Below are 27,986 nucleotides of genomic sequence, written 5' to 3'. Positions count from 1 at the left end.
GAGGGGGAAGCGCTAGCAGAAGAGTTGAAGGGTAAATGGGAGGAGGAGCTGGGGGAGGAGATCGAGGAAGGTTTGTGGGCTGAGGCCCTTGGTAGGGTTAATTCCTCCTCCTCACGTGCCAGGCTCAGCCTGATACAATTTAAGGTGGTTCACAGAGAGCACTTGACGGGGGTGAGGTTGAGTAGGTTCATTGGGGTAGAGGATAGATGTGGAAGGTGTTCAGGGAGTCCGGCGAACCATGTTCACATGTTTTGGTCATGCCCGGCACTGGAGGGGTTCTGGAGAGGAGTGGCGGGAGCAATATTTCAGGTGGTGAAAGTCCGTGTCAAGCCAAGCTGGGTGCTAGCAATATTTGGAGTAGTGGACGAACCGGGAGTGCAGGAGGCGAAAGAGGCCGGAATTCTGGCCTTTGCGTCCCTCGTAGCCCGGCGAAGGATCTTGCTAATGTGGAAGGAGGCGAAGCCCCCCCAGCCTGGATAAACGATATGCTGGGTTCATAAAGCTGGAGAGGATTAAGTTTGCCTTGAGAGGGTCTGCGCAGGGGTTCTACAGGCAGTGGCAACCGTTCCTAGACTACCTTGCGGAGCGTTAGAGGAAGGTCGGTCAGCAGCAGCGGCAACCCTGGGGGGGGGGGGGGGGGGGGGGAGGGAACGAGAGATTGTTTGAGGGGATGGAGGAGCGGGAGATAACATGGAGGTTGGGGTAAACTGGCATGTGCGGGCGAGAGCCAGTGTATAAAACTATGTAAATATACCATTTTGCCATGTATATATCTTGCTCAGTGCGATTTTGTTACCGGGGGGGGGGGGGTTATTGCTTGTAAGGGGAAAAAATTGTGATGTTAAAAAACTTTAATAAATTTTTTTTTTTTTTTAAAAGTCCAACAGGTTTATTTGGAATCACTAGCTTTCGGAGTGCAGCTCCTCCCTCAATTGAGTTTATTCCCCATAGCCCCGCAAATATTCCACTTCAGATTTCCGTGAACGTTTCAGACAGTGATTGACAGAGGCATTACCCAATCCCCTCCGTATTGAAAAGTGGTATGACTGTACAGATTTCATTTCATTTTCATTTCATTTCCCAGTTTCGTTAACTTGGAAGTGAAAGATCAGTTACTGCCCAGGGAAAACCACTGAAGGATTATATACATACCAGTTAAGTTCATGCATGTTTTATTGAAATAGTAATATAAAATACTTTCTCATTGTTACAAGTGCATGCTTAAACTGCTGACGTTTCAGAGATCAAATTACAAAGGCAAGGCATTCAAGGTTGTAGTGAATTACTTGGGCACATTTACAGTTGTTAAAAAAAAGATCAATGGATTATCCATTATGGACCAGTTTTTAACCATATCATCAAACCCGTAACTGATATACAGCAAAGGTGGAAATACACTCAATCTTTTATTGTGGCACGAAAGGAAAAAAAAGTCAGACTCCACCATTGTGACTAAAACAGCATCATGCAGCTAAAACTTTTACATGTACCACACATCGATTGTTTAATTGCCACAATGTTTGATAAACATGCTATTCTTCTACATGTGCACTTATGTGTACTGAAAAATGTTCAAAGATTCCAATCCCCCTCCGAATAATTTCAAGAAGTTTTTTTTTTAAATTACAAAAATTCAAAAGGCATTAAGCAATTTCATACAGTGAATATAAAGTATGCAAGTTTACATTACATTTCCAGTATATGTCAGAACACTAAGCGCATTACAGTCCCATATAGGGACAGTACAGCCATAAATTGGGGGGAAAAAAACATGCATAGGACAGTTTTACAGACTACAGATTCTATTCATTGCATTTTATATGGTATGTCTTGTTCTTCATATAGTTAAAATAAAATTTTAAATATGAATGCGTCACTCATTAATATACAATCCAGCAAGCCACAACCAACTCAACGCAAATGAAACATAATAAGAAAAATGAATGATAAAAGTTATAAATAAATTTCCAGTTTTTTCTTTGTTGGAAAAAGGGTATCCATCGCCAAGTGATTAAGCTAGGTAAATACATAAACTGGTAGCATCCAAACACACTAAATCAACCTGAGGTAAGCAGAATTTGTACAAAAACCAAATTTGATTTTTGGCATTTTTTAAAAATGATTTTGCAACTTTACAATTTCCTCTTTTTAAGACTGCCTAATTTGTCTGAAACTCGTGAAAGAGTGTCAGAAATGTTAATAAATAGTCCACATCTCAAATCAGCTATTATTTAGTTTGTACAACCTCATATTTTCAAAAAAAATTTAATATGTCAAACTTTTTAGTTCTGTAATTGTAAACGGACACCAGGAGATTAAAGAGCTACTAGACAGAGATCCCACATCCAGCATAGTAAAGGCCTTTTCAAAACCCATCTGCCAGTCTTCCTTGATGCAAAAGGAAAACATTTTGATTCATCTAATGTGTAATATTTAACCAGCATTTAACTTTTTGCTTGTCTAGAAGCAAAGGCATTATTCCCATCTGAGGTAACTTAACTGTCAACAATCACAAAACAATTTCTATCACTCTGTTACTGTAATCTGTCATCCAACACCTAGCTCCCGGAACATGCAGCAGTAATCAGAGGCAAGAATGTCAAACCGCTTATGTGGCAACAATACAATCATGCCTTGGAACCGGAAACTGCGAAAGGATCACTGAATATTGCCTCTCTCGCTGCCGTTCGCCTCGGAGCACACCACCTTGTTGATGGAGTTAAGGCTGCCGTCATTCGCTATTCCGTCACGGCGAGGGGGCATCCTCTCGTTGATACGATCCAAACCTTTAGCTTCTGCAAAGCTGCTGATTTTATGCTGGGGTGAGAAACCTTTGATAGCTGAAGAGGGAGAGGTTTCACACCAGGTGATGCATGGGCGAGGCAGGGTGAAGGAGGCAGAGGTGATAGAGGGGGCGGAGGAGGAGGAAAGAAAGGGGAAATAATGTGAAACAGCAATTCTTTTTTTCAGTCCAATCAATATACAAATTCAGTCCGGTTACTTAGTTAGCACATTATGGCAAAGGTATTCAAGAGTAAAGAAACGATGATTAACTTATTTGTAATAAACCATACTGAACTGAACCTAGAGAGCTTGCAGGCAATGATGGGTTTAATAGTCCACCCTTCTGTGAAGTTAATAAAATTGGTGCAACTGTAATTGTTGGCATAAGATTTCCATTTCAGAAATCAATCATCATGTATATTGTTCTGTTCACCTAGTTCCACTTCAAACCAGTTTTAGCCTAATACTGCTACACAGGTAGTGAAGTTAGAAAAGACAACTTCACCTTGGAGTGATGGGTTTAACTTGCAGCTGAAACACATGAAGCATAAACAGCACATGATTTAATAGCATCACCCATTAAAAACTCAGTATAAATTAAACAAAGCCCTCCACTGCCTGGAGTTTACTGGTGAAGTCTGGATGCTGCAGAAACATGCTTTGCAATGTCACGTACAAGGCATGGCCATAACGAATGGTCCAGATACAGTCCACTTAAATGGCAGATTTCTTGAATTCAAAGAATCCTAGAATTCCTACAGTGCAGAAGGAGGCCAATCGGCCCATCGACTCTGCACCGACCCTCTGAAAGAGCACTCTACCCAGGCATAATCCCCGTTTCCCCACCTTACCATTGGACACCAAGGGGAAATTTATCATGGCCAATCCATCTAACCTGCACGTCTTTGGACTGTGGGAGGAAACCGGAGCACCCGGAGGAAACCCACGCACACACGGGGAGGAAGCGCAAACTTCACCCAAGGCCACAATCGAACTTGGATCCCTGACGCTGTGAGGCAGCAGTGCCAACTGTGACACCGTGCGAGAAAAATAATTAATCTCTCGCACGCCTGGGCCCAGTTACTCGGTGGCTAGTGAAAAAAGTCCAGCTTTTGAAAGAACGCATAATTTCAAAAGCAGTATTCGCTAAATAGGTGAGAAAAAAAAATTGTTCAACTTTAGGGAGAACAGAACAGAGGGGCTGGGACTTATTGGGCAGAGACTTCAAGGGGAAGTTGGGACAAATGGTTGTCTTCGGTGCTGGAAGAGTCCATGAAGCAGATTAGAACATAAACTTCCCCTCCAACATTTGAAAAGTAACTGGAGAGGCAAGAAAGGCCATTTATACCAAGAGACAAGTCATCAATATTGGTTTATTTACATCAATATTGCTTCATTGTTTGGTTGCTTTTCATTCTTTTGTTACATTCAGGTGCAACAGGGCAGCACAATGATTTGCAAGGTTCTGTTTGACGCTAAGATGCATCGTGACTGGTTACATAGACACTATCGACAAGTCAAATTGGATCAATTTTCTGCCCTGACCCTTGACTCAACAATCATTTATGGAATGGAGACAGTAAACGGGGAAGGGGGCAAAAAAAAAGCAAGGTTTAAAATTTGGGAGAATAAGTATTAAAAAATAATTGTGTTTTACTGGTCACAAAATACAAATCTTCATCTTGGAGAAGCGGAGACAACCCAGAGGAGTTTGGCGATAAAAATAATAACTGATGGAAATAACTAAAGCCGAACGTTATGGCCAAAACTGGTTGTAGTGTACAGGTGTTTGACAATATACATGATCAAGTGACATGTTTAACCCTTTGAGAACCAGGACAATCAATTTGCATCGGAACACACAGGTGCACACACACACACACACACCCTGCTCTACAGTCGCAATCCACAAAGCAACTTTCTTCACATTTTCGTTGAATCCTTTGGGTCAGGTTCGGTTCAATAAAGGATTTATGTCCAAGTCAAGGGGGAAAGAAGTCAATTGTTTGTTACACTGTTTCTCTCCACACAGGGTGGAGACTGCAATCCTTTCTGTAATCAAACCGTGGTCTGTGCCTAGCTCAACTCTTTAGCTAAGGGATGGGTGGGTCGGGATGGGCTGCAGTCGCTTCGTGACCAGCTATCATCAGGATGTGTTTGTGATAACCAGATTGCTACCTGGCCTCGCTGAGGGTGTATCCAGCCACTATTGGAACATTCCCACCAGCAGTTCCGTGTAATCCTCTCAATCTATTGCAGAATTGCAGAATAGGATGCCATTTAACTCATCATGTCTGGGTTGGCTCTTTGCAGCAGTAATGTTGAAATGCACGCTACTTTACCGTCGCTGTACCTTTGCAAACCATGGACGTATAGGGAGCAGAGAGATCAGCAAAGGGCATTCAGTACTCAAAAGGTTAAGAGGAAATGTCACTCCGTTTTACATCAATAGATCATGCAGGGTGTTACCTGCAGCTCATTAGGAATGCTCAATACAGCCACAATGATTGTTAACCATTCCATTTGTCAAATCAGAGACCATGCAGCAAACAAGCGGTTAATGTGCTTTTGATTATTACAGGACCCCTCTAACGATGTAGTGGTGTTTGCTCCACTGTAACTCCCTGTGCCCCAAACCAACTCAAGGCGAGGGGAAGCTTTGACAAAACTAACATTTTCAAATTGGGTTGTGGTCAAGATGTCGAAGTGAAATCCAGATTCTGATCTGGACCCAGAGTTTTTCAAACAGAAAGATTAAACACTTTGTGGATGGAAGCATTTTATCTTCAATTCGATTTTGGCCCATTCCACTAATTATATGAGCTAAATAAAGGGGAGATTAATATTTATATTTTCAGACTTGGAATGAATGATGGTTGCATTGCAACAGGGAGTTACATTTTTAATTAACTGTGCACATTGAAAGTTTACTGTAATTAAAGTACACAAAGTCCCACCACTTATCATTCAAAGGTTAGTAATTATTTATAGATCTCCCTGGAAAAGCTGGTGATTCAGATATAATTCATCATGTGTAACACAGTAATCCAACTTGTTGCTGTTGTTCCTGGTGAGACAACGAGATAACACTGTACTTCACACAGATTCTAGTAAACAAAACACAGAGCAAAGCCACAGAGTCACAAAAATAAAAGCAAAAATGAATTTCCACCACCGATGCGTACTGTGGATCGGAGTTTGTTAAGAAGGTTTCGAAACTGAGTGTAAATAGCGGTTAAGTAACCACTATTTAATCGGCAGTGGGATTTTGCTCTTGCTCAGGCTAATTTTGAAGCATCAAAGTTGTTGTTAATAGTCCTTCTGGATCTCAGGTCTCTGGGTAATATTACAATTCAGCCCCAAGACACTGGTGGGTTTTTGCAAGAACAAAGGACACAGCTGCATAAAAGGATAAATCTATGTAAAAGCAAGCCACACCTCAACATGGTTAATATATGACACAGTGTTAAGGAGTGTTAGACAACTGCTTGTTAGCCCAACACCTGCACATCATAACACGCTACGGAAATATATATATATATATACATACACACACACATTTATGTATAAACCCAGCACAGCCCCTAACAGTTGTACAACAGAAAGGGGACTGTCCAATATATTACCTTCATCAGCCTCAATAGCCTCAACAGTAGCTGAAGAAAAGAAAAGGGTTGCAAATCGGATGAGAAAGTTGAGCTGAGAATTTATACTCTTAACAACAATGAGTAGCAAAAAAAATAGCAACTGCAGCAAGTCTAATACAAGCTTTAGTACTCTTATGTGGAGATGAGAAACTACAAACAACACGTTCACAAAGAACAACACAGTCAGGTTGTATGAAAGGAGGGAAAAGAAAAACTGATTGTGATTATTGAGCAGAAAAATCAGTGTGTTATTCTTGCCTGAGTGTGGATGTATGGATTACTGAATCACAATTCATTGATTTACAGTATCTGATGGAAGATAAGTGCCGATTCTCATAAGGTAAAGTGCTTAAGAAGAAAAGTAATATTCGGCCCAAAATTTTACCCAACTTTCTCTCATTACTGGGAAAGACATGCAAAGCTCACCAAGTCAGCGACAGTTGTTAGGGTTTTTTCACCATTCTCTACAAACCGGAATGGTGAACGGTGCCAGCTGTTGAACACAACTGTTTTGAAATTGTAAGACTACAGATTTAGGTTCACAGAGTGCAAAATGTACAGGATTTGCACAGGTTGAATAACTAACACTGTATTGTGACAGTAGTGTTAATTCTTAGCCAGGGGTTCAAACCTGCCACCACGCCTTAATGTCCTCGAATAAACTGTGCTGGGCAGGAAATTGCACAAAATGTTTTGCCGTTTCAAAGCTCGGGTTAGTTTTGGAGATCTGGCCAATGAACTTTGGAGACACGCTACCTGGGAAAGAATCCATGGTGCAGAGCACAACCTTTTTCCTGCAAGTTTGACACACTTGTTGGTTCAAGGTCTTCAGACCATGTGAGTTAATAATAATCTTTATTATTGTCACAAGTAGGCTTACATTAACACTGCAATGAAGCTACTGTGAAAACCCCCTAGTTGCCACACTCCGGCGCCTGTTTGGGTACACAGAGGGAGAATTCAGAATGTCCAAATTACCTAACAGCACGTCTTTCGGGACTTGTGGGAGGAAACCGGAGCACCCGGAGGAAACCCACGCAGACACGGGGAGAACGTGCAGACTCCGCACAGACAGTGATCCAAGGCGGGAATCGAACCTGGGACCCTGGCGCAGTGAAACAACAGTGCGAACCACTTTGCTACCGTGCCTTATTGCAAGTGGAAACTCACCAAGAGTCAGTAATTGAGGCTGGTCATAGAGACTGCCAGTTCCCGTCAGCTTAGTCTCACACTCCGAGAACCGCTGATAATAGTTATTTGTTATTTCCAGTCTTTTTTTTAAAAACCCAGTCCTAGCCACGTTTGCCTTGGCTTTCCCAAACACTCTTGCTGCAACTGTAATCCATTCCATTAATTTCAGTTCTGTGATATGTGGACCTGTGCACTCGAATCTTCGCAGTGCATGTCCGCTCGGCTTCTCCATCTCTTCGGCGTGGGTGATTTACGCTCCTTGTTGATAATCCAGACCTTCTGGGCTCAGCATGGTCCAAGAACGGGCAGTTTCTGCTTGTGACTTTCCGTTAGGATCAGCGTTTAATGGAATTTCAGGCTGGAACCAGCCTCACGGACACACTCTCTCTTGGGAAACACCAGCTAATGCAGGGGTTAAAGATCGCCAGCAATTTGGATATTGCAATTTTTACTGTTAAACTTTTGGAAACAGTCCAGGCTGACAATTTGATCATTTTGTTTTTGTGCATCTAATATAAATCCATCTGCACAACAGGTGCAGGTAACTTTTAAAAAATGTTTCCCTAAAAATCTGTAAATTTTCCGAGAAGGTCTTGTATTGACCATTAAAAAACATTTTCTGTCGGAAATGGAAGATGTGGGAACAGTCGAGGCATTTACAACAAAGCCAAAACTGGCCAGGGGGTGGGGGGGTCTGCACGTTTGCACAGTCTATACCCAGGGGCTGGCCAGTTTGCAACTAATCCCATCGCCCTGCAGCACTCCCTAGGGAATGTTGACACAGTCTCAATCAGATCCTGGTGGTGCCAAGAACCCCCAGCAGTAGCGGATGACACAGTGAAAAAAATGGCAATTGAGAAAATCAGATCACAATCAAGATGGAGAAGCGGAACATCAGTCAGGGAGCACCAAGGAGACAGAGCGAGAGGGGGAAGGTGTGTGTGTGTGTGTTGTGGTAAAAGGTTGGCGATTGACACAAAATGAAATCCTGGAGTCAAACTGGATTAAAATGAAGGAAAGGATAGTTCTGTGACTGACCAGGTTAGAGGGTTGGCCGAGAAGCAAAGCCAGGCACAGAGGGAAGAGTGTCTGAGGTGATGGGGAAATTTCAGAGACTGTGGGTGAAGGTGACAATTACTGTGAAGAGTTGAAACATGCGCAAAACTATTGAATGAAGAGAGACTGCAAAACTGTGAAGTGGGGTTAACCAACCAACATTCCCTCTAGTTGCTCCCTGGAGTGAATGGCAATGTTAAAGGATCCAATATCACCTGTTGTTTGGCAAAACCAGATGTCTCCTATGGTAAAGGAGATGGCAATTTACTGACCTTGGCAGACTTATCTTCATCCATTGAACAGAAAGTGTTCCTATAAATTTGAATGGTTGCTAAGCAACATTCCACATTCCAAAAAGTCAATGCCACTTGTATTGAGGACATCTGATCCACACAGTCAGTCCCTCATGGAGGCAGGACCACTAATATCTCTTCAAATTTGTCTATGGCCTTGCCCCCCTCTATCTCTGTAACCTCTTCCAGCCTCACACCCTCCCTATCTCTGTAACCTCCTCCAGCCCCTACAACCCTCCCTATCTCTGTAACCTCCTCCAGCCCCTACACATCCCTATCTCTGTAACCTCCTCAAGCCTCACACCCTCCCTATCTCTGTAACCTCCTCCAGCCCCTACAACCCTCCCTATCACTGTAACCTCCTCCAGCACCTACAACCCTCCCTATCTCTGTAACCTCCTCCAGCACCTACAACCCTCCCTATCTCTGTAACCTCCTCCAGCCTCACACCCTCCCTACCTCTGTAACCTCCTCCAGCCTCACAACCCTCCCTATCTCTGTAACCTCCTCCAGCCTCACAACCCTCCCTATCTCTGTAACCTCCTCCAGCCTCACAACCCTCCCCATCTCTGTAACCTCCTCCAGCCTCACAACCCTCCCTATCTCTGTAACCTCCTCCAGCCTCAGACCCTCCCTATCTCTGTAACCTCCTCCAGCCTCACAACCCTCCCTATCTCTGTAACCTCCTCCAGCCTCACAACCCTCCCTATCTCGGTAACCTCCTCCAGCACCTACAACCCTCCCTATCTCTGTAACCTCCTCCAGCCTCACACCCTCCCTATCTCTGTAACCTCCTCCAGCCTCACAACCCTCCCTATCTCTGTAACCTCCTCCAGCCTCACACCCTCCCTATCTCTGTAACCTCCTCCAGCCCCTACAACCCACCCTATCTCTGTAACCTCCTCCTGCCTCAGACCCTCCCTATCTCTGTAACCTCCTCCAGCCTCACAACCCTCCCCATCTCTGTAACCTCCTCCAGCCTCACAACCCTCCCTATCTCTGTAACCTCCTCCAGCCTCACAACCCTCCCTATCTCTGTAATCTCCTCCAGCCTCACAACCCTCCCTATCTCTGTAACCTCCTCCAGCCTCACAACCCTCCCTATCTCTGTAACCTCCTCCAGCCTCACACCCTCACTATCTCTGTAACCTCCTCCAGCCTCACAACCCTCCCGATCTCTGTAACCTCCTCCAGCCTCACAACCCTCCCTATCTCTGTAACCTCCTCCAGCCTCACACCCTCCCTATCTCTGTAAACTCCTCCAGCCCCTACACCCTCCCTATCTCTGTAACCTCTTCCAGCCTCACAACCCTCCCTATCTCTGTAACCTCCTCCAGCCTCACAACCCTCCCTATCTCTGTAACCTCGTCCAGCCCCCTACAACCCTCCCTATCTCTGTAACCGACTCCAGCATCACAACCCTCCCCATCTCTGTAACCTCCTCCAGCCCCCTACAACCCTCCCTATCTCTGTAACCGACCCCAGCATCACAACCCTCCCTATCTCTGTAAACTCCTCCAGCCTCACAACCCTCCCTATCTCTGTAACCGACTCCAGCCTCACAACCCTCCCTATCTCTGTAACCTCCTCCAGCCTCACAACCCTCCCTATCTCTGTAACCTCGTCCAGCCCCCTACAACCCTCCCTATCTCTGTAACCGACTCCAGCATCACAACCCTCCCCATCTCTGTAACCTCCTCCAGCCCCCTACAACCCTCCCTATCTCTGTAACCGACCCCAGCATCACAACCCTCCCTATCTCTGTAAACTCCTCCAGCCTCACAACCCTCCCTATCTCTGTAACCGACTCCAGCCTCACAACCCTCCCTATCTCTGTAACCTCCTCCAGCCTCACAACCCTCCCTATCTCTGTAACCAACTCCAGCCTCACAACCCTCCCTATCTCTGTAACCTCCTCCAGCCTCACAACCCTCCCTATCTCTGTAACCTCCTCCAGCCCCTACACCCTCCCTATCTCTGTAACCTCCTCCAGCCCCCTACACCCCTCCCTATCTCTGTAACCTCCTCCAGCCCCTACACCCTCCCTATCTCTGTAACCTCCTCCAGCCTCACACCCTCCCTATCTCTGTAACCTCCTCCAGCCCCTACACCCCTCCCGATCTCTGTAACCTCCTCCAGCCTCACACTCCTCCAGATTGCTGTGCTCGCTCATTCGCTCTGGAGCATCCTTGTTGTAATCAATCCAGTACCTTCAGCTGCCGTGGCCCTAAGCGCGGGTATTCCCTCCATAAACCTCTTCCCACCACTTTCAAATGCTCCTGAAAACCAACCTCTGTGGCCAGGTTTTTATTGCTCACCTCATGTTTCTTCATTGACTGGGTGTTATATTTTATTTGGTCACACTCCTGTGACGTGCCTGGCAGGTGCTATATAAACGGAAGGTATTGTTTTGCTAGTTTTAATCTAGGTTTCATCAATTAACCCTCAGTAATACCACTAAACTAAATAATTTCATCATTCAGCAGAGTGATTAGGGGAGTTTTAACATCTACCAATTAGCAACCTCCGCCAAAGACATTAATCAATAAAGTTACCAATGAGAACTATTCAGTCGATGGGAATGAATATGGGAATGTGGCTTTCCTTTTGGGGATATTAGTTCCCAGATTGGTAAGTAAGAGATCCAGGGTTCAAAGCTCACCGTGATAAATTGACTACTTGTCGACCGTACTGGGAAAAATTCAGAAAGCCACATATTGATGCAAAGACCAACTGGTTCCCTCATGTCCTTGAGGGAAGGACCCTTGTGCTGGCTGGCCTACAGGTGACTAGAGTTAATCACCAGGCCTTTTAGCGCCCTCGCAAATGGTGAGCCAACAACGCTCAAGAAGTTCGACATCATCCAGGACAAAGCAGCCCATTTGGTTGGCACTCCATCCACAGACATTCACACCCTCCACCTCTGATACAGTGGCACCGGTGTGTGTTATTGACAAGATGAACTGCAGACACCAAGGCTCCTTCGATAGAATCTTTCAAATGCACAACTGCTACCATCTAGTAGGACAAGAGCAGCATATACCTGGGAGCATCAGCCCCCCCCCCCCCCCCCCACAAGTTACTCACCACCCTGACTTGGAAATATATCGCCGTTCCTTCACTGTCACTGGGTGAAAATCCTGGAACTCCCTCCCTAACAGCACAATGGGTGCACCTACACCACGTGGACTGCAACGGTTCACAAAGGCGGCTCACCACCACACTCGTAAGTGCCCTCAGGGATGGGTAATAAATGCTGGCCCAGCCAGGGATGCCCACATGAATTAAAAATAAGAAGAATTCAGCTGCAACCCAATTAATCTCTGCGCATTTTCAAACGAGCACTGGTCTGGAGCTGGAGATCAGAACACCTCAGAACATAGTGAGATACTGAGTCATGTCAGTGCTGTTAAACGTGCTCACATGACCTTTTTCTTAAATCTGGCTATTTATTTCAACAGGTTGGCTTAGTTAAGTGATGTCCCTTACTGTACCAGGCTTTTAATAATTTCCTGTAGTATTGCAGTATTACAGTTGCAATGGAAACCATAAAACACCAGTGTGTCTATTATGCACATACGTGCAAAGAGATTATTTTATATTCCATCAAATACTGCAGCTATAGCAGTGAACCAGCTTCTGCGTGTTTAATCTCACCAATCAAATGATCCTCTACATAGACGTTTAAGATCGGATGCCTTTAAATGCTGAACATCACTTTTTTTTGTTGCTGCCAGGTTCTGCTTTTCTGCTTTGATTTAAATAAAGTAATAAGAAATGAAGTAATTCATTGAATAATAAAAAAAATAAAAACGGAGGTGGTGATAATCTCGGATGGTGCAACTACACAGCATTTGACTGGGAGTTGCCAGGAAACCAATTAGTCCTCGCATGAGGAAACTGCCTTCCTCGGAACGGTTAATACCGGCGTCCACAAAGAAAATGCTCTTTTTAAAAAATAAATTTTACCGGTGATCCCGCATGTCAGTTTGCACAGGTGAATGTTATTAGCATGTGTGAGTTAGCACCAACACACAGAACACTGACGTACAAAGGTACATGGGTGAAGTGAATGAAACGGGTACCTGATTCGTCTGAACAGAAAGGAGAGAGAAAGAGTACATCAGAGAGCAAATAGAATATTTGGAAAGAGTGAAGCTGAGAGGAAGTTCACGGGGAGCATTGAACAGACATCCCCATTCCACACACAATACCCAGTTCACACATACATAGATATATCAGGAGACAGCTTACTTCAGTTAATCAAATGCGACAGAACAAGTCAACAATACCGGGAAAATCTCAAGTACTGAGCGACTTCAACATGTAGCTGAGCGATGATCAGTTTTGCTTGTGTCCAACATTTATCACGTGAAATTTATACATTCAATATGCATATTATACAATGAGGAGGAAAAAGATAGTGATGCAGTTAACAATTCCCCTGATTCAATACAGTACATTAGATTTGATATTCAAGAGCAGTTACCAAAACTATAAAATAAATTTTAATAACTTTTTATAAGCAAATGGTTAATTACTAAATAGATCGCTGTTACGGTGTTAACTTGTCGGTCAAGCCAAACTGGCTTGAAACTACATAAACACATTATCTTTTGGGGTCACTTCAGTTCATGTTATGTAACATACAGTTGTGAATTAGCAGCAACACCAGGATCACTACAGTCAATAACCTGGCTCCTATTCGGTAAGTTTAAATTGCCGTAGTCCCACATGACCCTAGGCTGCTTTCTTAATAATAATAATAATAATAATAATAATAATAATCGCTTATTGTCACAAGTAGGCTTCAATGAAGTTACTGTGAAAAGCCCCTAGTCGCCACATTCCGGTGCCTGTTCGGGGAGGCCGGTACGGGAATTGAACCCGCGCTGCTGGCCTTGTTCTGCATTACGAGCCAGCTGTCTAGCCCACTGTGCTAAACCAGCCCCTTCTTCTTTGAAGGGGAGAGTTGACTGGTGGTGATTTAATCCGATGATCACCTCAGCTCAAGCGAGGGGCAAGGTTGAGAGAGGGGGAGGGCCTTCATGAATAACCTCAGCTGGTACAGGAATCGAACCTGCTGTCTAGCCATTGAGCTAAACCGGCTCACGTTAACAGAAGATATTAACAAATCAAACACTGTGACAGTTTCCAAAATACTACAACTCCTAACTTTCCTTCTTTAATACTTCTGTACAAAGGAATTTTACACATCCTTTTAAAATAATGATATAGGTGAGACCTGCACCCAGGAAAAGACTTATGAGAGATCTCATGATTAAGTGTTGTCCTTTTCTTAAAAAAAAACAGACCAAATTTAACAAATTAACTGATGTTCCACCTTGTCACTAAGACACATGTGAAGGGATTAGGGAAACACTAAGGTACAGTATGCTTTAATGTAAAAGTAATACCTGTAACAAGCAAAAGGAACAGGGAGGTTCCCCGTATTAAACTAAACAATAGAGATAAGCAGAATAAAAGGTGCTATCATTTTGAACAGACCTTCGGAGTTAATTTATATAATAAAGGGGAAAGACCACAGGTCTGAGGGTGCTGGTAGGAAATATTCCGTCACAAGAAATGGTTCGACCAGCTTAATTAAAAACTGGATCGGGGAGAAACAAATATCAATTTCCTCATCAGCTCGCGGGAGACATACTTGGAGCGGTGGACATGGTGTGACCTCCAGATCATTAAGTTGCAGCATCTAATCCGTTCAAAACCTTGGGGCTACTGATGGTCTTAAAATCAGCACCCAAATATCACAGCCAGCTTGGGTTCGTGAACGCAAGACTGGCCAGGGGTTTGAAAAGATGTGGGTTTACCACCAAACTGCAAAATTCTTAAATCAGGGCTTTGGCCCTGAGCTTCTAATAGTAAAGAAATCATTTTTATCACTTGGTTCCTTAAATATATAATTATTTAAACCGCATAATTACAAAAATTATCATCTGCCCTTTGAATAACAGAGCTGCTTACACTTTGAGAATAAATCTAATATAATTTTAATTAGTAAACTAAAGTTATGAATGTTTGCACCAAGTCGACTTATATCTTCCATTGCATTATTTGATCAGGTTTATTCGAGCTGTTCAAATATAGACTATGTTAAATAAAAAATTAGCAGCCGTAATAATTAATTAAACAGGAAGGCACACAATACTCTCACCAATTTGCTCTGGCAAAATTATCTTAGAATTTTTAAAACATCTTTTTTGGAACGTGCATCTCTTCTGGTAATGACAGACACAGTGAAACAGTGCAGGCTGTTCAGAGTGGTATTAGGAAAAATCTTCGAATAACTGAGATGAGAAAGGCTAGATTTGAAACATACAAGTGCATTCGATTACACTGTGCAGCAGGGCTATCGCCTCGAGGCCCTCCCCAACCCTTCTCTGGCCACGGGGACGTGACAGTCCCTCTGCCTGAGAGGGAAGAGGTTTGAGTGGTGGATGATTGCTGTTCTCTGCATCCTCCCACCTTGTGGTCTACACCTCAGCAATAGCTCATTCACAGCACACTGCAGAGCACAACTGTTATGATCACAGTGTGCAAGTTGCACCACGGACTGTCCTGTGCAACTCCTTGGACGGATTATGACAAACAATTCCAATATCTATCCCACAGTAAAAATTACTAACACGAGTAAAACTTGCTGCTTGAGTTTAGCCCATTGGTCAGATGGTACAAGATAAACTTTTGATGCAAAGTTAAGAACTGTGTTTCTTTCCTGTGTGAAACGGTGTAATGATGCATTAAACATTTAGTGGGACACAGTTGTTTGCCAAATGCTGTTGTAAAGAGCCTTTCGAAGGACCATTTAATTTCTGAAATAACTAATTCTATTCCGTACGTTGTAACGGAAAACAGCATTAATTCTCTTTGTTTCTGTGTCGGGCATTACCAGGAGCACCGTGTCCAATCAGAAAACACCAGCAGTGAAATCATTGGCAAGAGCAAAGGTGTGCGTTTTGACGTCAGTCGAAAACAACTGGGATAGAAAAATGATCTTCATCCTTACCACTTTGGAGGGTTTGCTTCCCTCCAGCCAGGACCCCACTCGGAAGCATTCCTGTGGGAGTCAGGCCCTTTAGTGTCAGAACACTCTCACTCTCCTCTCTGGAAAAGGCCAACACAAAAATTACCTATTGCACAGAAACCATTGCAATGGGAGGGGCTGTAATACAGACACATTCAGAAACAGCAGCCCGTGGTGACTGAGAGGCTTGGCTTATTTCACTCTTACCCTTTCATTCTAAAGCTCACAACTACAAACCAAACACAAAGGTGTGGGAACACCGCAGGCCAGAATTGAATCTCACCCCATTAATTTGCAATGTGACACAGGCTGTCAGCTGAAACAATTTTTTATGGCAAGGTGGTAACCAATCTGAATACCATTAGTAAGAGGAGTGTAATTAGCAGGATGAGGTGAGCTTCTTGAGCAGGTTGGAATTTGCATTGAGTATTTATCCTTTGGAATCGAATGTTTTTTCCTGCAATGCTCCCAATCCCCTATTCCAGGTTTTAACCAGGCTTCAACGCAAACTGGCCGAACAACATCTCATCTTCCGGTTAGGCTTCCGGTCTCAACATCGAATTCAACAACTTCAGATGATTAGTTCTAGCCCACCTCAACCCAGTTGTTTTCGTCCCATTTCAGTTTAACTGTCTTTTACCATTTCTTTTTTTCTGGTCTTACTTAATATATATTTAAACCCACCCCCATCTTATCCACCTTTCCCTAACCTTTCTCCCCTTTGCTTCCCCCTTTCCCTCCCCCCACATCTACATCTGTCACAGTTCACCCTCTGATGTTAGTTTCTCTGCTGTTGGCCTCTCACACCTTTTGTTCTCCCTGGGGACTGCCATTCGCACTCTTTCCCCTTGGTTTCTGTGGCCATTAGCACCCGGTTTCCCTGGGTTTCTGTGGCTATGACTCATCTTTCATTCTCACTCCACAGTATAAATATTTCCCACTTTGTCTGTTAGCTTTGACAAAGAGTCATCGGACTCGAAACGTTAGCTCTTTTCTCTCCCTACGGATGCTGCCAGACCTGCTGAGATTTTCCAGCATTTTCTCTTTCGTTCCAGGTTTAACTATTCTGCCTCCCGACTTCCGGCGGTGTCTATGAGGTGAGTAGTTGCACACAAGGCGGCTCCCGCTAAGAGACATGGTTCCTGGCCCTTTTTACCCCATTAACGGGTGAGGTTTATGGGAAGAATAGCGGGGTAATTAAAGTCTGTTGGTTCCTCCTCCAGTGGCAGGTGTCTGGAGGAGCCAATACGTGATGGAAGCTGAATAAAGGCCCCTCATCAGACTCCAAAGGATCTCGTGGCACAGTCGAGGAGAAAATGGCGGAGCCCCCACCCGCCCCCCCATGCCACCATTGCCCTCCCAATGGACAATATAGAAGTTAGTGGAATTCCTCATGGGGGAATTCAAGAAGCGAAGCTGGCAATACTGGAGGGTCTGTCCAGGGAGATTCAAGTGGTGGGGGCACCTATTCTAGTGACTCTGGAGAGATGGAACAGTGGTTGGAAACGCAGGGGTCGACGACCCGGGAGGTGGAGGAGGCGGTCACAGGCCACAGTCACTGGATTGCCTCTTTGGAGGCTGAGGTAGTGTTATTGGCCGAGGCCCAAAAGGTAATGAAGGCCAAGGTGGATGACCAGGAGACCCAGTCCAGGCTCCAGAACCTGGAGATTGTTCGGCTCCTGGAAGACATTGGAGGTACGAAAGCCACAGAGTACGGTGATGTTTGGGAAGTCGGTTGGAGGAGGGGCACTTGGGAGCGAGCGCTCCCAAGATGGACCGGGCCCACCCGTCGCTGCCACAAAAGATCACCAAAGGCAGCGACGAATAATAGATCCATGGAGGCTAGAGTACCCGAGGGAGAGGGAGTTTTCTTTCTTCGCACACGTACACATGGTCTACTCCCCGATAGGATTTTTTTGTGATGAGGAAATTGTTCCTCCTGGGGTGGTGGGGGCTGAGTACTCGGCGGCTGTAATATCGGACCACGTCCCACACCATGCGGATGTGCGGCTGGGGTCTAGCCGAGCCCAGCCCCCCCTATGGAGGTTGGGCATGATGCTCCTGGTGGATAAGGGGCTTTGTGAAAGGGTGGCTTCGGGATTCAACAAGAACAGGGAGGTTTCACCCTTTACGTTCTGGGAAGCGTTGCTGGGGGGGGGGGGGGGGGTAATTTTGTATAATGCCCACAGTGATAAGATTAGCAGGGTGGAAATGCAGAGATGTTTGACTCCATTTTGGAGGTGGATCGGCAATACTCCACAGTCCCTACAGCAGAGTTATTAGCAGCGAGGAAGAGGCTACAGATGGAGTTTGAGTTTGTGTCGAGGGGAAAGCAATGAGCCAACTTCGTTGGTCACGAGGGGCAATTTCTGAGTATGGTGAGAAGGCCAGCTGGTTATTGGCTCAACAGTTGAGGCAGCGGCGGCCGTGTAGGGGATAGTCCAGGTTTACGATGATAGGGGAGGGCTGGTTACTGCTCCAGATGGCATTCATGGGGTAATTGAGCCATTCTACTGGGGGTTGTGCAAATCTGAACCTCCGGAGGATGATGTGGGGATGGAGCCATTTTCCGATGGGTTGACCTTCCCGGTAATGGATAGGGAGAGGAGGCAGGGGCTGGAGGCACCGCTGGGGTCAGAGGAGATTATGGACTGTATCTGTTCTATGCAGTCGGGGAAGGCACCAGGACTAGATGGTTTCCCTGTGGAATTCTACCAACAGTTTGCGGCCTTGTTGGTGCCACACTTACTGGGGATGTTTAATGACTCTCTGTCTCGGGAGGAGCTGCTGGACATGTTGGCACAGGCGTCGACGTCTTTATTTCTGTAGAAGGACAAGGATCCCTTGGCGTGTTGGCCTTACAGCCCTGTCTCACTGTTGAATCCTGACACAAAGGTACTAGTTGAGGTGCTGGTGACACGCCTGGATGGGTGTTTGCCTGAGGTGATCTCCGAGGGCCAGACGGGGTCTGTCAAGGACCAACAGCTGTCGGCCAATATCAGGAGACTTTTAAATGTGACCCTGTCGCCGTCCTTGGGGACTGTTCCAGAGGTAATCATCTCCATGGACGCGGAGGAGACATTTGATTGGGAGGAGTGGAGGTACCTTTTTGGTGTTTTGGAGCGTTTTGGGTTTGGGCCAACATTTATCTCCTGGGTGAGACTGCTGTATAGCGCCCCCTCCAGAAGCAATGTACAAGATTTGGAGGAGGGAGGGGGGTCGAGAAGTTCAGGGATTTATTTGTGGAGGGTAGGTTTGCGGGACGGGAGGAGATGGTGGAGAAATTTCAACTCCCGAGGGGGAGCTCGTTTAGGTATCTGAAGGTGCAAAACTTTGTTCATAAGGAGTTGTCATCGTTCCCTCGGCTACCAGAACCTACATCTCTGGACAAGATGCTATCTCGAAATGAAATAGGGCAAAGGAAGATATCCATTATATATGGGTAGTTGTTGGAGATGTAGAGAACACCATTGGAGAATGTGAAGGGGAAGCGGGAAGATGAGCTGGGCCTGGAGGGAGGGGTGCGGAGTGAGAGTTTGCACAGGGTGAAAGGCACCTCGTCTTGTTCCAGGCTGAGCCTGATACAATTCAAAGTAGTTCACAGGTCGCACTGGACTAGAGCGCGCATGAGTAGGTTCTTCCCCGGAGTGGAGGCCAGGTGTGAGTGATGTCTAAGGGGGTCAGCGAACCATTCACACATGTACTGGTCCTGCCCCAAGTTGTTCGAGTTTTGGGTCTCCTTTTTTGAGACTAAGTCGGAGATTGTGGGAGTCAGGCTGGAGTGGAGTCCATTGGTGGCCACCTTTGGGGTGTCGGACTCGCCAGTGTTTCTGGAGCGGAAGGAGGCCGATGTTCTGGCCTTCGTCTCTCTGATTGCCCGGAGACGAGTCCTGTTTGGTCCGGAGGTCGGCGGCACCACCAAAGGCCTCTTCGCGGTTGCAGCACTTGTCAGAGTTTTTGAAATTGGAAAAGATTAAGTATTAGAGGGTCAGGGGAGGGATTCTATTCCAGGTGGAAACTGTTCAGCACCTTCTTTAAGGACTTGGTCATGACCAGCAACTGGGGGGGGTTAGGGTATTATTATTTTAAAAAATAACAATTTGTATATATTCTGTTGGATTATTTTGCATGTGTTAAATTGTAAACTTCTAAAAAATTATTTTGCCTTACCTCACTTTCGCAGAACACTGACCAAGAAATAAAAGATTAACTTGTCCTCTGTTGCTTATAAGATACACAGACCAGTCTGGGTCTGTGATCATGAGAAAGCCCCACCCTGGATTTGAAACCCAGACAGATTGTCTAGCTGCGAGAGGGGCTTGTGGAGAGATGCTCGAGAACAAAGCTGTAACAATCAGAGGCTCACAACCCGAGGGCCACTGGGCAAACCGTGCACCCAACCAAACTCAAATGCTTTGGGCGAACAAGCACAAGATGATCCAGGAAAGCAACTCAAGTCAGCTCATTGGGAGAGTGCGGCCTCAACCGGGACCTGGGATTCATGTTGCATTACATTCACCCCCCACCATCTGGCCTGCGAAATCCTACCAACTGTCCTGGCTTGATACAATTCACACCTCTTTAACCTGGGGTTACCCCATCTCTGGATCTGTAAAGATTTAATCACCTGCTAATGCTCGCATTCCTAGCATTGTCTGGCATCTTTGAATTTGTCTATATATGTGTTTCTGGAACATACCTCTTCATTCACCCGAGGAAGGAGCAGCGCTCCGAAAGCTAGTGACATCGAAACAAACCTGTTGGACTTTAACCTGGTGTTGTAAGACTTCTTACTGTCCTTTCAGGCAGCGCCTTCCAGATCACAAAACTGGCTGCGTAAAAAACACACCTCCCCTCTCTAGTTGTTTTGTCATGAACTTTAAATCCATATCCTCTGGTTACCAACCAGTGAAAATGATTTCTCCTTATTTACACTGTAACACCCTTTAAAGATTTTGAGCACCTCTATTAAACCTCTCGTCAACTTTTAATCTTCAGTTTTCAATCGACAAGAGATCTTGGGCAGAAAACGAGACAGGCTGGGGACAAAACTACCGTATCTAATATTCTGATCATTGCTCTCAATACCGAGCCTCAAGTAGGGGCTCTTGTTTATATAATAAACCATTAACCAGCCCCGGTTCAGCACATGTGGAAATGCAATAGTTTGCAAGAATCTCAGATCGAGATTGGCGTCAGCAAGTTGTGTCAAACAGATTTAACAGTGTTTTTCAGCAAGTGATCTGTGTGAGATTGGGGTTCATATCAATGATCACTACGTTATTCAGCTACTGGAAGCTGCTTCTCCTCATTTACTCAATCAAAATCCTTCATAATTTTGAACTCTGTTAAATCTCCTCTAACCTTCTCTACGCCGAGGACAATCCCAGGTTCTCCACGTAACTGAAATTCCACATCCCTGTCCCATTCTAGTAAAGCTCCTTCGCACCCTCTCCAAGTACCTCGACACCCTTCCGTAAAGCGAGGTGTCCAGAACGAGACACAAAACTCCAACTTGGACTGAACCAGTGCTTTGTAAAGCCCGGGGGGAAGAAACAACCAACAAGCTATTAAAAAAAGCAAAACATCCTTCATGAGAACTGAAAAGCTAACTCTGTTTCTCTCTCCAGATGCCGCCTGACCTGCTGAGTTTTTTCTCTTCTTAATCACTAAACTTGTGCCTTGCACAGAATACAATTGGTGTCCCAAAAACGATGACCATGCCAGTTAACAGCAGCATTGGAAATCAGACTTACCGCAGGACAGAAAACATCTTAGCCATCTTGCCAATTGCTCGAATCTTGTTCCGAATGACTTCCTTACGGGCAGCAGCAGATGCACCTAGCAAAACATCGCACATTAGTTTCTTACTCCTTTCTCGCACACAGATGTGCACAGGCAAGTTAGTAGAACTTAAATCTCTTAGCATTCGGTGAGTAATGCACCATTAATATTCATTGGTGTGCGTCAGAAACCCTGCCCGAAATTGTCTCCAGGTTTCAAATTAAAAATCAACACATTGAATAATGTTGCAAATTGAGCCGAGAATTTTGTTTAATTTCCTCATCAGTGGAACATTCCGGAGAGGGAGAAAGAGAACAAACTGATCACTAATATTTAAGCTTTGTGTCAGCATGGTGCCTTGGTCACACCAAAAGATTTCAAACCACTTTCCCCACTGGGTTGCTTTGGATTCTCACTGAATTTCGCTTTGTGGTACATTCAATTTTATTTGTGAGGAGAGATGCCCCGGGGGGGGGCGTTACTGTGTTTAGGAGCACGGTGGGGGGTATTGTGTTTAGGAGCATGGGATGTCAGAGTGGGACAATCAGCAGGGTGTCAAATGCCAAGTAATGCTCCCATTACGCACCGCAGTTGTACCTCATCATTGATCTCGGAATAATCTACACCACACTTGCCATGCCACCGGCACCAGACTGTCAAATTGTGCCGGGAAAACCACACTCGTTCGTGGGGGGGGGGGGGGGGTGAATCTGTCCAAACTTATTTCATGTACGATGTTTGTAAAAACGTGAAAATTTTCATTGCACGAGGGGGGTAACGAATTTGAACGTAGGTTCGGAGTGAAAGTAGACTGGTAACAGCAGCAGATTCTCTCGAAAACTTTTAACCCAGGGTCTCACAGCAGAGGCCATATGGCCCATCGAGTCTGCGCTCAGGTTACTAACTGCTCGCTTTAGGTGAGCATTTTTGCCTTGCTCTCAATTGGCCGGTTAGCTGAATTAACTTTGGAAACAGATAAGAGCATTAGTAAGCATATTAGGAACTTGCAACATAATGCATCAACCCTGGTGCACCAAGGAGCTGATATTTGGGACAATCAATAATCAGAACAGTTGAAAATATTGAGAATGGGTTAGGGTTAAGGTGGGACGACATTTGAAAAAGTGCGTGTGTCACGCTCGCCTATCCTTCACGGAACATTAACGGAATTAAAATTGAATAAAACCTACCCGTCCCTAACATATTTTCCAAACATTTTACTCATTATTTAGGCCTTCCCAATAAAGCCTATAGCATAATTGGATCAGTTGGTTGGCCTCTTGCCTGTGAATCAGAAGACTGTAAATTCAAGCCCCCACTTCGGACCTTACTCAGGGCGACACTGATAGATCGACAAGACTGTCTACAATATTGTCATGCGAGTGTCCCTTTAAGAAAGGTTTGGTCTTACCACATGACTTGTAGCACGGCTTCAGTGATATCAATTGTGGGTGGAGCTGGGCTGTGGCTGTCAGGTGAGGGGGGGGTGGTTTAGTTTTTTGGGTTTCAGTTTCGGTTTGTTGCTTTGGACAGCAGAAGAGAAGCAGTGTTTCCCTGTTTACATTTTAAAGCTGAACTGAGTGTACAGTGGGTGTGACAAACAGCCTTGGTAACTTTCAAGATAGAGTTGCTTTCCAGAAGGAGTTTTGAATCTGCTGGTTGGAAACAGGATCAGAATCTCAGGGAAAGGACCAGTCCCATTCCAGTGAGATTAGAGTGTGCTGGCCCATCTCCTTGAAAGGGGTTTTGGTTTCATTGGATTTTGTTATTGAATTGGAACAGCTAAGGGGGATTCATTAAGGGTTATATACATAGATTACTGTAGCTGTTATGTTTTCTTTATGTTCTAATTGATTACAAATTCTGGCTGTGTTTTATATGTTAGCTACATTCTTATAATAAATTTTGTTTTGATAAAAGCACCTAGGAAGTCTGATGAATCACACCTGAAGTGAAGGCTCATGTGCTCATCCCAACCAAATTCAACGTAACAGTTATAGGTCAGGTGAGCTTCATGATACACTTTGGAGTTTCTAAGACCTGGCCCATAACAATATTAAACCAAAATCTCGCCTACCTGTTCTCAGGTGGTTCTTACGGGACTACTGAAAGGAGCTCCCCAGTGTAATAGCCCACATTATTCCCTCCACCAAGATCAAAGTACTTGAACTGCATTACTATTTATCAACGGAACAACACTGGCAGGAATTGACCAATAGGAATGGAGGATAACACTTGCCTATTCTTTAGCCCTGATATCCAATTCCCTAAAAAGTTAACCAGAGTCAATATTTTAAAAACGCACGATGTAATTAATAAAAATACTTGCAGGGCTTATGGCTGCATTTCTGTTTTAACTCATTCAGGCCAAGGTGCTGGCCTTGCAATGAGAACCTTTGGCTGTCACATTTTATACAGCACTAGCTACTGCGGCTCCTCTGGAAGCAGGAATTGGATCCAGGGTGTGCGATATTTCACATGGAAAGGACTTTGCCTTCTGATGTGGAGAAATGAGAACCTTTACTAATGTTCAAACCCTTTGGGATCAGCGCCAGGTGGACCACAGAGAACTGATGTCCACATTTTTACACTCACTATGATTGTTCTTGGATAATCAAATTTAAAACGATATTTTAAACTTTACATTTCTCGGGAAACTCTTAGAGGACAGTGGCTCATTAAAACAGCCCAATGAAAATGGATGGTTGACGGACCTTCCCGTTTGAATAGCAAATGATTATCACCTTTGTCTCTCTCTTCTCTGTGCCGGGTGTCTATGACTGCGATGGATTATACATTTCTCTGGGATCAAGCACTAATTGAACTAAAGTACGTTACTCTGTGGCAGGCACAGAATTACATAAACTGTCCAGCACAGCAACAGGCCATTCGGCCCAACTGCTCTGTGCTGTTGTTAAAACTCTACACCAGCCTTCTCCCACGCCCCTCTCCTTCTCACACTATCATCATCTCCTTCTATTCCTTTCTCCTACATGTGTTTGCCCAGCTTTTCCTTAAATGTCTCTACCCTATTCACCTCTGCACTCCCTGTGGGAGTGAGTTCGACATTCCCACCTCTCTCTGGGTAAAGAGGTTTCTCTTGAATTCCCCACTGGATTTATTATATACCTTAGTGACCTCTAGTTCTGGAAATATCTTCTGGATGTCTATGCTATTGAATCACTTCATACTTTTGAAGACCTTGCTTGATCAGTCACCCCTCAACATTTTTTCTTGAGAAAAGTTCCAGTCGGTTCTGCCTCTCCTGATAGTTAGAATCAATCCGTTCTGGTAGAATTCGTGTGAATCATTATTCCTCAAAATCTTCAAATGACAAGCTCCCAACAAAGAGGCCAAGTAGGTTAATCTTCCCGCCTTTTTCTTCCATGAATGAAGATTAAGTTTGGATTAGTCACTTTCTTCCAATAAGTAAGTGAAACGTATCAACTTGCCAAGCTTCTACGTCCAACGCCCGGCCTCTGCGTAGAGAGGCAATCGGCTGAAGGCAGCCACAGTAGCAACAGAAATGCCCTTGGCTTCCCAAAATTAGAGCAGATCAGATTATGGTTCTTATCCCTACTGGAGGGCAGTTGGAGCCCACCTTTTGGGAAAAGACATAATTGGGTTCGGATGTGACCTTCCTGCCATCCCAGCATCTCATGCCTCCCGATGCCCATTGTCAAGGCTCACACATGATGACTTAACTAGGGGAAGGGGAAATTTAGTCGGATAAGACCTAGGAATTCCCAATCTTCCAAGGCTCGAATTGTTCAGCTTGAAGTCGGACAAACTAAGGCATTGCATTTAGCTTTTGGACATTTCCCTGATGAAAATACAAGCTGAATGAAAACGATTAGCACTTTTCCGAGGTCCGCTACTCAGCACAGAAGCAGGGGGATAGATGTGACACAGGAGTGAAGCCACAGAGAGTTCAGCTGGTCTCTCCTACTCTATGCATTAGCTTCTCGAAAACGCCATCCAAACGTTGAATTACTGAAGTTAAATATGAAAAGGCCGAAAGCTAATTGAACGGAAGCCTAGTCGGTGAATTTCAAAGCTCCACGCTCCCGGGCAAAAGCAAATCTGTTTCTAAAAGTTGTGCTTTTTACAGCTCTCTCAATAAATGTCCTATAAATGTGAAGTAGCACAGCATAGGACATTTATTGAGAGAGCTGTAAAAAGCACAACTTTTAGAAAATGACAAGCTAGTCTCGAGCAGCTTCGCCGTCCTTCAACAAGTCATTTGATTTGTACCTTTCTTCTGGCCATAAGTGAGCTGTTCTTCTCATAAGAAAATCCAGAAAGTAAAGAGATAGACAGATCAGTAGGAAGTTTTCAAGAATGGGAACAAAACACAGGTACAAATATCTGACACAACCAATGGAAAAGTTTTAAAATCAAATTCTGTGGAGATAGAAGAGAAACAAATTAGATGAGGGAAAAAAAAGGAAAACAAAAATAGCTGATGAAAATAGGCACTTGGAATAAAGCAGCATTTTTACCTATTGTTAGCACTCTAAGCTAATTCAATATAGCTTAGCTTAAGACAATATGCTCTGCTCTGCCCAGTGGTGCTATTGTGTAAATGCCTGAAGGAACATAGAAGGTTTTGTTTTCTGTAATTAGTGTACAAGTGGAAGATTATGCCAGTTTACAACAATTGGAAGTTGCAAGGGTGCAGAAAATGGTTGACTAGAATGGGTCCATCAGGGACGGGGAAGTTTAGTTATTGAGCTGTTCAAAATTCTCAACAATTCTGACAGGGTAACGAAGGATATTCTGTTTCCACTAGTTGGTATGTCAGGGACTAGGGGTCACCGATTCAAGACAGTCAGCAAGAGAGCTGGGAGTGAGATGAGGAGAAACTCCTTTACTCAGAGAGTTGTTGTGGTTTGGAATGAGCTGCCTGGGAGAGTGGTGGAAGTGGATTCCATGGGAGGTTTCAAAAGAGAGTTGGATATATATTTAAAAGTGATGAATTTAGAGGGCTACGGAGATGGGTCTGGGGAATGGGACTAGCTGGGTAGCTCTTTTGGGAGCTGGTGCTGACACGATGGGCCGAATGGCCTCCTTCTGTGCTGTAAATGACAAAAGAAAACAAGCAAATGTGGAGAGACTAGAGAAGCTGGGGTTCCCTTCCATGGAGCAGAGAATCTTAAGCGGAGATTCAATAAGAGTCGTTCAAAATTGCAAAGGGTTTTGATGGAGGAGAGGGAGAAACTGTTCCCTGTGGTAGGAGGGCTGGTAACCATGGGAACAAGGAGGCGGCCATTTTAGCTCCTCGAGTTTGTTCCTCCATTCAATGAGATAATGGCTGACCTGCGACATACCCACCTTTGCCTCGTGTACTTTAATACCTTTGCCTAACAAAAATCTGTCAATTCAAATGAATAAATTAGGAGCACGAGTAGGCCAATCTTCCTCTGGAGCCTGCCCTCGATAACCTTTGGCTCCCTTGTTAGTCAAGAATCTCAGATCTAAAATTAACAATTTATCGAGCTTAGAAGTGTTTCCTCATGTTACACTTCAAAGGTTTGACTCTAATCTTTAGATTGTGCCTCTGGTTCTAAGCTCACCAATCAACAAAAATAGTTTATTTCTATCTACCCTATTGGATCCCCTCCGGAAGGTGAAAACTTTGTTCAAACCGCACCCCCCCGCCCCCCCCCCCTTCAAATCAAGTTCCAGGAAATACAACCCCAGTTTTTTTTTTAAACATTTCCTTTTTTTCAAACCAGGGGAAACAGGCAACTGGCAAAAGAACAGATGAGGAAGATTTTAAAGAAAAGGCTTGAGTTACGATGATCTGGAAGTCGTTGCCGCTAAGGGCAGCGGAATTGGATTCAATAGGAACTTTCAAAAAGGGAATTGGGTTAATATTTGAAAAGATAAATGTGCAGGGCTCTGGGGAAAGAGCATGGAAATGGGGCTCGATAGATAGCTCGTTCAAACGTTAACACAGGCTTGAGGGCCAGGATTGATGAAAGAGTCCATGAATAGGTGTGTTATACAAGTGCAGCCAGGGCCACTGATCTCTCTGCCCACTTGCTTCAGTTTTGATTTTTACGTTCATCAATTGTGCTTCACTGTTGATTATTGGAGTAATTTTGAGTAGCAAAGTCTAAAGAGAAGCACAGATAACACTCACAGGAAGTGGTATATATTTATAAATATACCCACAGGAAG

The 27,986-nt window shown here is 44.6% G+C and overlaps 1 protein-coding gene across 5 annotated transcripts in view; it reads right to left on the bottom strand.

Moving 5' to 3' along the window:
* Positions 1-1,155: 1,155 nt before the first annotated feature.
* The window catches only part of LOC140408257 (protein phosphatase 3 catalytic subunit alpha), a 459,377-nt gene continuing 432,546 nt past the window's right edge, over positions 1,156-27,986 (bottom strand). For 2 of the 5 annotated variants that reach the window (XM_072495212.1, XM_072495213.1), the window contains exons 11-15: positions 26,055-26,081; positions 21,773-21,857; positions 15,999-16,096; positions 6,411-6,440; positions 1,156-2,840 (exon numbers count right to left, since the gene is read on the bottom strand). In XM_072495212.1, the coding sequence (XP_072351313.1) occupies positions 2,659-2,840; positions 6,411-6,440; positions 15,999-16,096; positions 21,773-21,857; positions 26,055-26,081 (422 nt within the window). In that variant the 3' untranslated portion in view covers positions 1,156-2,658. The remainder of the gene's footprint in view (positions 2,841-6,410; positions 6,441-15,998; positions 16,097-21,772; positions 21,858-26,054; positions 26,082-27,986) is intronic. The other 3 variants (XM_072495215.1, XM_072495214.1, XM_072495216.1) reach the window with 3 other exon arrangements.

Source organism: Scyliorhinus torazame, chromosome 3, assembly GCF_047496885.1.
Source record: "Scyliorhinus torazame isolate Kashiwa2021f chromosome 3, sScyTor2.1, whole genome shotgun sequence".
Classification (NCBI taxonomy): domain Eukaryota; kingdom Metazoa; phylum Chordata; class Chondrichthyes; order Carcharhiniformes; family Scyliorhinidae; genus Scyliorhinus; species Scyliorhinus torazame.
Note: the sequence above shows the minus strand (reverse complement) of the source record. Positions and strands in the feature narration are given on the sequence as shown.